Below are 10,035 nucleotides of genomic sequence, written 5' to 3'. Positions count from 1 at the left end.
TGGCTATGAGCCGGGACGTGCTGTCGCAGCTGCAGCGCATATCCGGGCAGCAGTCTCGCATCCGGGACATGAAGAACAAGCTGGCGGCCTTTCACGAGGTGTTGAGGCGGCAGGAGGCGGCGTTTGCGGAGCTCAGGGTGGTGCACAGGTGGGGAGGGGAGAGGGGGGAGGGGAGGGGAGGGGGAGGGGGAGAGGGGGGAGGGGGGAGGGGTTAAGGGTTCCCCACCACCACCACAAACATGTAGTTGGGCACTCAGGTGGCGCTACCTCCGCGCGGTCCGACAGCAAATAAGCCGCGTTTCTTTACCCCACCCCCGCGCCCATGCGCCTCTGCCCTTCCCCCTTTTTTCTTGTCTTCTCCTCCTCGTCCTTCTCCTCCTGCGGCTGCTGCTATTGCTGCTGCTGGTGTACCTTTTCCTCCTCTCTTCCGACGCCGCCTTCCATCCCCCCTTCCCCCTTCCAACACCCCAGATTGCCATCCGCCTACAGAGCTGTCCTAGCCGAGGTGGTACGGCGGAGTGCCTGGCACCAACTGTACTGCGGTCAGGTGGGTCGCCGGGGAGAGTGGGGGGGGGGAAAGGGGGAGGGAGGAAAGACGAACTACACACGATTGAAGTTGCTGCCAGGGCAAGAGTGTATCAAACGTAGAACTGACCGAAAGGCGTCCGTGAAGACCGCGACCTCGGGATGACGAAATGAAGAAGATGTCGGAAAGACTACCTACCTAAGCCGCCATGACTAAAAATGCAGAAGAAATAGTTTTGCCAAGCCGTAAAGAAGTAGGTGTAGAAAAGTAGGTGTGAAGGCGGCGGAAAAGTAGTAAAGCAGTGCTGTCGTAAAGCTGGCATAAAGTTGCTGGCCTGGAGAATTAGCTGATTTGCTGATACTGAAAGGCTGTCGGTATGCAAGTGCTCCTCCCAACCCCCCAAACTAACCGACCCGACCGACCCGACTATCCTAGTCCGGCTAGCCGTCCGACGCCAACGCGATATACCGAAGAAGCTCGAACCACCCTTTGGACTCACCTGGCCAGGCAGCAGAAGCAGCGGGCAAAGGCACATGCGAAGGGGGGGGAGGGGGGGGGCACCAGCCAGTTTGGCGCCAGGGCAGGGTGGGGTGGGGTGAGGGGGCCTGGAGAGCCGGTACTGGCAACACCAGATGAGACTGCCGACGGAGAGTGCTCGCGGGGGGTGCCTCTGGTGGGAGGGGGGGAGGGATCACGGGGTCTGGTTTTCACGGAAAGGGAATGGGAAGGGACGGGGTGGTGCTAGGAGGGAAGGGGCCGAGCGAGTGGTTAGGTAGGTGGGTAGGTAAAGGTATTGTGTATATGTATGTATGCAAGTATGTATGTACGGGGTAGGTAGATAGGGGGAGGGTGCCATTTTACATCGCCTTTACCCCATACATACTCCCTTCCGGCTACCTTACCCCTTTTTACTCTGCCGCTTCTGCTACTGTCGCTACTGCTGCTACTGCCATTGCTGCTACTGCCGCCGCTTACTGCTGCTACTGCCGCTACTGCTGCTGCTGCTGTTCTTGATGATGAGCGCAGGCGGGGCGACTTGCCGAGCACATGGCGCGATTTCGTGACAAGGAACTGGGCCGCCGAGCAGCCTTCGCCTCGCAGGTGGCGAGGTACATCCCCGGGGAGCTGCTGTCACGTGCGGGTTTGGTTTCGGAACCGCCGTACTGTCAGGTCACCGTACCACCCCCCGACGTGCCGCTCATCCCCGTAGCGCTGGATGACATCCAGCGTTTGTCGTACTTGGACGAGCGGATGATGACGATCCTGATGGCGGCGAGCAGTACGAGTAGCGCCAGTGCGATGCGCGCTTCTTCTTCGACGGCGGCGGCGGCGGCGGCGTCGCCGTCTGAGTTCCAACAATTTCATCCCCCCCATCCGCATGCTCATGCTGCTCGAACCCAGCAGCATCAGCATCAACAGCAGCATCAACATCCTGGTACCCGGCCTTCACTTAGCGGTCTTATAGATGCGAAGGCCGGCGGGTATCACCACCACCAGCATCACCACCACCAACATCACCACTCGCAAGCCAGTAGTCGCTTGTGGGGAGGAGGAGGAGAAGGAGGAGGCGGAGGAGGCGGAGGTGGTGGTGCCTCGTCCTTGCGGCTACCTGGCATCCAGGCTGTGCTGGATGCCGATCCGCCGCCCCCCACGGACAGGGCAGCAGGTACGACAACACAGCCCGTCGCGCCGCCAACCGCCTCCCAACTACCTCTTAATAACCGCTCTCAAAATTTACGAACCCTCACGAGGTTGTGTTCTGGCGGGGTATTGGATGCGACTAGGCACCGAATGTACGGCAGCAGGTAGCGGTTATTGGAGATCTTGAAATTTTTAGCGCTGGCGGTGTAACCGCATCGGTCAGATCTCAGTGTCTAAGACATAAAGCCCAGTAAAGTCAAGTCAAGTCTGTACCAGCACCAGTACCCGTACCAGTACCGGTGCGGCTGCTCAGAAAAGGCGGCCGTATCTCGCAGACACCCCACCACCACCACCACCCCGACGGGTTTCGGAGCATCCCACGCAGCCCCGACGTTTTAATGTTTCCCTCTTGCATCCTCAAAATTCTTCATGTTCGTGTTGTACGTTACCATGGCCTTCTTTTTCCTCCACTCAACCGCCAACCGCCGCGTTTCCAACTGCCGAATTTTGCCCGTTCGCCGGTTGTCGGTTGCCCCTCTGAAATGCAGTCTTGGAAATGGAGAATGCTCGGTTAAGAGCCGAGCTCGCGAACCACATCGCCGCCGCATGCGTACGAGAACTCGCCGCCGCCAGCGGCGGGGCCGCTGATGTACAGCAGTCGCAAACTACGGACTCGGCGGGGGCAGCCACCCCCCGCCAAGCGCGCGTTTCAGGCGGGGGTGCGTCGCCGCCAGCAGCGGCGACGGCGGCGGTGGCGGCGACGTCAGGGTCGCCGTCCACGGCGGCGGCGGCGGCGGCAGGGCGTCGTGACCCAGCGGAAATCTTGGCGGCGATGCAGCGTGCTCTGGGGATGAAGGATGACCTGGTACGGCACCAGCAGCGGGAGATTGCGGCGCTGGCGGCACGAGCAGCGAGGTACGAGGAGCGAATCATGGCGCTGGAGGCCTTGTTAACTGAGAGGGCAACAGACGCCACCGGTGGCGAGGCCGCGGCGGCGGCGCGGCAAGAACGCGTCTCCGACGGCAGCGGCGGCAGCGGCAGCCGGGCAGCCGTACTGTCTGACCGCGACGCCGCGGCGGCAAGGGCGCGCATTGGCGTTGGCGAGCAACCGGAGGCGATATGTACGGAAGCCACCACGGACGCAGCGGCGGCAGCGGCAGATGGGGGTAGCATTTCGACGGAGGTGGAATCGAAGCGTACGGCAGGGTTAAGCACCGGCGTTGGTGACGGAGCCCGGGTTGGGACGGCATCGGTTGATGATGGTGGCGGCGGCGGCGGCGGCGGTGTGGGCCATGGCGTTACCGCAGGCGATGAGCTGTGGGGGACACAGGTCTTGGCGGATGGGGCGGAAGGAAGGCCAGGGGACATGAGACGGGCGGAGATGCCGTACTCAGGCGATCCGGCGGCGGCGGCGGCGGTGGCGGGTTCGGCTCCGGATGGGGCTCAGGGCGGTGAGGTCCTTGGCGATAGCGGGCAAGTACGGAGTGACGGCGGAGAGGTTGCGGGACCCGCAGAAAGCCGGCGTGGCGGCGGCGACAACCAGGCAGCAGCGGCGGCGGCAGCGGCAGCTGTTGTCCCGGGAGCTCCAGCGGCGGCGGCGGGGGGGCCGGCAGTAGTAGCTCTTCGGGTGAATGTGGACGCGGCCGTGGAGGCCGGAGCCGCCTCGACATCGACGGTACCGTTGTCGCCGTTTTCCCTCCTAGCAGCCAAGGAACAACAACAACAGCAGCAGCAGCAGCGGCAACGTGAGGCTGACGGCGCCGCAGCCGCCGCCATCGCCGGCGGGACACGTCACCAACACGATATGGAGGAGAACGATCTCGGCAGTAGCTGTACGATATCGTTGTACGGAAATCGCGGCGGCTCGACAGCCGCCGCTGCTGCCGCCGCTGCTGGCGGCAGCGACAACGGCCAGACACGACGCGGCTCATCTGGGCCGCAGGCCATTCCGCAGCTCCAGGGAGCGCTGCGGCGTGGCGGCGGTGGTGGCGGCAGCTGCGAGGAGCCGCCGGGCTTGCCGTACGAGCCCCGCGACGTTGCCCCGATGTCCATCGGATCCCTCCCTTTCGCGACTTCGTTGCCCGGGGGCTCAACTTTGACGAGTCGTCTTGCGTCATCCCCTAGCGGGCTGGGCTTGGGGCTTGGTTTCGATGTGTCACTTCGGATTGCAGGACCGCGACTGCCTTCGGCAGGTGCACAGCAAATCCGCGAGGAGGCGGAGGGCGGCGGCCGTAGCAGTAGCAGCAGTAGCGGCGGCGGCGATGCGGGTAGCAGTGGCGTCAGGGTGGTCAGTGTTGACGGGGAAGAAGAGGTGGGGGAAGATGTGGAGCGTGGGGAGAGGGAGACGCGGGCCGGACTTCTTAGCGGAGGCGGAGGCGAGCTGCTGAACGGCAGTAGCGGCGGCGCCAGCAGCGGGGTGCTTCAGTTTCAGCCGTCTTGGTCAGCGCCGGCTAGCGGGGACTCGACCGCGGCGGCTGCTGCCGTCCATGCCGTAGGCTGTGACGGCGGTGACGGGGCCGACGGTGACGGCGGCGGCTGTGACGGCGGTGACGGGGCCGACGGTGACGGGGCCGACGGTGACGGCGGCGGCTGTGACGGCGGTGACGGGGCCGACGGTGACGGCGGCGGCGGTGGCGGCGGTGACGGCGGCGGTACTGAGGCCACTGGGGAGGGGGATGCGTCGGCTGCTGCTGCTGGCGTTACATGGCGCTCTGGAGAAGCGGGGATTTCCAGTGGCGACGGAGAGACGGCCGTGAGCGGCAGTAGCAGCAGCAACGGCGGCGGAAGTTGCTTGGCAGCGGCGGTGGGATTGTCGGGAGGTGGCGGAGCGGTCCACGGATCTGAGGACCTCCGCGGCGCGCCGACGGCGGCGGCGGCGGCAGCGGCGGCGGCGGCAGCAGCCGAGGATTGGGGTCGTGGCGAGGAAGAGGACGAGACCACCGCTGCTACTGCCGCCGCAACTACCGTTGGCGACGATGACGTGGATAAAGAGTACGACAAGGAATACGACGGCTATGACGATGAAACGTTAGCTGACGACGTTCCGGACATTGACGAGGTGTTTGACAGCGACGGGGACGGCGCTTGGGAGGTGGCGTCAGCATCGGCGGCGGTGACGGCAGCTCCTACGGGCGCTACTGCTACTGCTGCTACTGCTACTGCTACTGCTGATGACAATGTTAATCCGGATGATGGGGGTGCTGCCAGCGGTATCCTGTGCGGGGGCGAAGTGGCGGGGCACGGCGCTGTGGACGGCGTACCTGCGGTCGCGGAGGCGTCCTCCGGGTCGTACGAGTCAGTGGGTTCGGAGAGTTGAGTGATTCGGGGTGGGTATCAGGTGCACGAGGATGTGTGTGTGTGTGTGTGCGTCTGTGTGTTAATGGCTGCTGGTGGTATTTCGCTGCGCTGTGCTGTGCGTTTTACAGCTAGGAGTGGTTGGTTTGGTTAGGTTGTATACGGCGCACCGGAGGTCAGGAAATTCCCGTGAAGTGGGGTTGAAGGTGAAGGTGAAGGTGGGAGGTTCAATGGGCATGTGGTCCATGGTTCTCTTCTCTCAACACACACACACACACTCACACGCCGGGGGCCGGCGGTGACGTTGCTCCTTTTTGCCCATGGGACGATGGTGACGGTGATGGTGATGACAAGGGTGATGGTGATGGTGATGGTGAGTGTGTTAATGGGGGTGAGGCCCTGGTTGGTGGTCGCGTTCTGATGCTCAGGGGCTTACGGCGGTGCGGCGAAATTGGAGGCTGTGGTGGTGTTGATGACGGCGACAATGAGGTTGATGGTGATGATGGTGATGGCGATGGTGGGTTGGGTGGTTGTAATGGATTGGCGGGGCGGCGGCGGCGGAATCGTCAATCGTTGGATGTGATAGGGACCCTCGGGAAGAGAGGTACGGGTGGGGGGAGAAGGTGTTTTTAGGGTTTTAGGATACGTCAGGTTGGAAAGTGCTGAAACTGTCGAACTGAACCGCAACCGCCTTTATATTCAATTCAATGGCGGGGAGCTTATAAGAGGAAAGGAGAGGTGGAGAGAGTGTGAAGAGGTGTGGAAAAGGATGTGAGCAGTCCGGGGCGGTTAAGGTGGGGGTGTGAGAGAGAGGAGAGACGATGTTGGCCATTGCCTTGGCACCCAATCGTATCATTGGGGATGAGAGAGGACACACAAACGACGAGTGGTGTGCCGATCTATTATGTCGTTTCGTTATTTACAAACAGAGGAGGGGTTTAGTTTCTGACGTTGCGGGGTGCGCTGTGAGGGGGGGAAGAGAGAGGGAGAGAGTGTGTGTGTATGTGTGTGCGCGCGCGTGTGTGCGTGTGTGTGTATTGACTGGACGGATGGGCGATCGGGAGTTGGAAGAGAGCGGTCGGGCGCACTGCACGCCCAGCTTCACGCGCTCGCTACGGCCGTTGCAACAGCGTGTGTCTGTGTGCCGTACTTCGCTACGCCACGCTCACTTGTTGCTGTTGCTAGTGCTAGTGCTGTTGCTGCTGCTGTTAAGATGTGGATTTGGCGGAGGGGGGGAAGTGATGTGAGCAACAGCACGAGATGCAGAATGTCTTTAGGTGTACTGCGGCGCTCCCGGCGGTACAGTAGTACACGGACTAAAACAGTGGTGGCGGTAGTGGTAGGACTTGTAGTTTGATGTACCAGTGGGGTATCAGTAGTATGATACGTTCTACATACATGACGTATTTGCAAATGGCATTTGGCTTTTGGCTCTGTGGGTGTTTCCCGGCTTGGGAGGTTACGGTTGCATTTGGCCTCTTGCTATGTGTGGAGGAGGAGGGGTGCGAGAGATAGAATCATCAGAGATAGTGAGAGGGATTGATTATGAGGAGGTGAGGGTTGCATGGAGGCATAACGTACGGCACGTCGTACATTGACCACATATCGTACATTGGACGAGCACACTCGACGACGACGATGAAATGAAATCGTTGGCTCTTTTCATCTCTCGTCACTCGAAGCTGTGTGCTTGTCGGGGTGTGTGTGTGGTTGCGTTGAGCTCATTCTCTTTTGTACCACACGTCACATCTCTTTGAGAGGGGTGTAATTCCCGCCGTACATGGCCCGCAGAAAAACTCGTGTACAGCAAAACCGTTTTCGCTGAGGGGCCTCAATTCCTGAAGAGTCCTCTTTCGTTTCATCCTCTTGGTCTCCTCTTGGTCTCCTGTATAAATAATGGACTGCGGAAGAGCTTTGGAGGCGTAGCGAGGGTACTAAGTATTAGCCAAAAGAACAAAAATTTTGTTTTTAGTACGTTGCGTGTTTTTCATGTTTTGGTGGTCCAACTAACTATACTGCTGTCGTACTGCTACTGTACTATTATTAACGATATATCTGTAGGTTTTCTGAGAGTAACGAAAGAAAACCAAGGTTTTCTGTGTATTTGCCGAGAGCGTACTCGGCAGTTCGTTGGTGGTACGGCGGGGCCGTACTGGTGAGAAAGTAGGGCAAGTCGCGGAGAGCGCGACGGAAAGAGCAATTTCGCGAGTTAATTTAGTCAGTACTGACAGGTTTCCACTGCGTCGTCTGCCAATTACACCGCCCCGAGGCAGATAACGCAGTCGGTAACCATGTTCCCGTTCCTCGGTTTAGAGGTCGCCCTAGTGGCAATGTTCGCGGGCATCGTTATGATGCCAGCTAAACGTAGAGTCGGTGACCAAGTGGTAGAGCTACAGAAGGTGCTTGCAGACTTACACGCGCAGTTGACCGCAATAGAACAAGCCGACGACTATCAGAAGGCCGCCTCCATGCTGGCCTCTGACCCTCTAGCACGTTTAAACAAGAAAAAATTTTCTACCGCGATGGGCCACGCTTGGGATACCTACGTCGCATTGAAGAGTCAAATGGCGAGTGTCAGCGCGCACATTGCTCAACTGGAGATGACCATGGAGCAGCCAGCTATGAAGGTTCTCGTCTCCGACAAGTCTGGTCGCGTCATGGAGCGCCCATTGAAGGACCTGGACTACGTCAACGATGGCTGGGTCAACAAGTCGGGCAAGGAGCACAAGGCGCTCAAGCGGGAGAACCGGGAGCTGAACCAAATCTACCATGCCCTTCAGAAGGTCAACCGCAACCTGGAGGACGAACGCGAGGCGCGCCGCGATGAGGCCCCACCGGAGCAGATTGAGGAGTTGGAGAAGGCAACTAACGACGCCATCACCGAGGGTGAGAACTTGCTCACGGACCTAAACACGCGGCTGCGCAAGGCGATGTTGGTGGGTTGGGAAACCGTTGAGTCGTTGGACCTCCCTGACTGCTGCAAGTCCGAGGAGGAGCGTAGCAAGTTGTTGTCCGCGCACAAGCGTGTTGTTGCTGAGAAGGAGTGTGAGCGCAGGGGTAACAAGCCCTCGGTGCAGAAGCCGTTCGGTGCGGGTTTCCGTCAGCGCCAGTTCGTGGCGCCCTCGCCCGGCTTCGGCCAGGCCCAGGTCGGGTTCGGGTCCGTGCAGGGCGCAATGCTACCGCACCAGGCGCTGCCCTTCACACCGGGGCTGCAGTTTGGGGGCATGGCCCCGATGAGTCAGGGCGGCGGCAAGCCGCCGCGGGCCCCGAAGCCGACGGATCAGTGCCATAGGTGCAAGCAGTTTGGGCATTTTGCGAACATGTGCTCGAACCCACCCGCGCCACGGTGATGGCGGTGGGCCAGCAGTGCGGTTTGTGCGCGTCGGGGCGCGTGAGTGAGAGTGATTGCGGCCCCGTCGGGGGGTAGGACCTGACTGGCATGTAGCCACAACTTGAGTGTGAACGCCCCGGAGTGGCGTAGCCCTTCGGCGGGCTGGTTGCAGGCCCGCGCGCCGCTGCTATGTGCTATGACGTCCCGGAGAGACGTAGACCCCCTCGAGGAGGGAGTGTCGGACTTTGCCCGGCTCACGGCCGGTTGCCCTTGTGTAACATGCGTTCAGATTGGGCCGGGTCCCACGAGGGTGGTGACGTCGTTCAAGGCGCCGGGTTGCCTGCCGCGTCTGGCAACATCAATGTGAACGCCAACTGGTGGCTGTCGGTCTGCTCCAGCTCGTGGACCAAGCAGTGGGTGCAGCAGGGGTTTCCGTTGTGGTGGAAACAGGCAGGCGTCACACCGCCGCCGAGGGTCATGCGAAATCACCAAGGGGCGCTGGAGCAGCGGGCCTTTGTTACCGAATCCGTCTCAGCACTTCTGGCAGCAGGAGCCGTGCGGCAGGTTCGCGTGCGCCCGCGGGTCGTTAACCCCTTAAATGCGATACCGAAGCCTCGTCAGCCCGGCAAATTCCGCTTACTCCTTGACCTGCGGTATGTCAACCAGTACGTGTACTGCCCAAAGTTCAAATTCGAGAAGCTGACAGACTTGGAGCAAATTATCCAGCCGAACGACTTGCTTATTAGTGCAGACCTCACAAACTCTTATTGGCAGCTCCGGATGCACGAGGACGCCTGCGATTACCTAGGCTTTGAATGGGAAGGTCGCTTTTACGTGTTTACAGTGTTGCCCTTCGGGCTCGTGTCTGCCCCGTGGGCGTTCTCTAAACTTATGCGCGAGTTTTCAGCCTACCTGAGGGGCAAAGGCTATCGGCTCATTAACTATCTAGACGACTTCTTGTTCTTGTTGGGGTCGGATCGCGCCACGGCCGCAAGCCGGCGGGACGAGATCGTGCGTGAGTTCGAGCGGGCGGGCGTCGCCATGAATAAAGAGAAGAGCGTGCTGACTCCCACGACGGAGGTGCGCTGTCTGGGTTATTTGGTGGACAGCGCTAAAGGGGTGTTTGTAGTCCCAACAGACCGTTGGGAATCGTTCCAGGGAGCGGTCACGGAGGCCTTAGCACGGCCTAGCATTCCAGCCAGGACTCTGGCACGCGTCGGGGACACGCGGGAGCATGTACGTG

The 10,035-nt window shown here is 60.6% G+C and overlaps 1 protein-coding gene across 1 annotated transcript in view; it reads left to right on the top strand.

Moving 5' to 3' along the window:
• VOLCADRAFT_92842 (uncharacterized protein) overlaps positions 1-10,035 on the top strand; it is a gene marked incomplete at both ends in the record, with an annotated part of 20,598 nt that overhangs the window by 5,990 nt on the left and 4,573 nt on the right. The window contains 7 exons of the mRNA XM_002952225.1: positions 472-547; positions 1,628-2,192; positions 2,716-4,359; positions 4,885-5,225; positions 5,593-5,679; positions 7,735-8,807; positions 9,191-9,356. Of these exons, the coding sequence (XP_002952271.1) occupies positions 472-547; positions 1,628-2,192; positions 2,716-4,359; positions 4,885-5,225; positions 5,593-5,679; positions 7,735-8,807; positions 9,191-9,356 (3,952 nt within the window). The remainder of the gene's footprint in view (positions 1-471; positions 548-1,627; positions 2,193-2,715; positions 4,360-4,884; positions 5,226-5,592; positions 5,680-7,734; positions 8,808-9,190; positions 9,357-10,035) is intronic.

The sequence above is a fragment of the Volvox carteri genome (genome assembly GCF_000143455.1).
Source record: "Volvox carteri f. nagariensis unplaced genomic scaffold VOLCAscaffold_28, whole genome shotgun sequence".
NCBI lineage: Eukaryota > Viridiplantae > Chlorophyta > Chlorophyceae > Chlamydomonadales > Volvocaceae > Volvox > Volvox carteri.
This window is presented reverse-complemented; position numbering and strand designations above follow the sequence as displayed.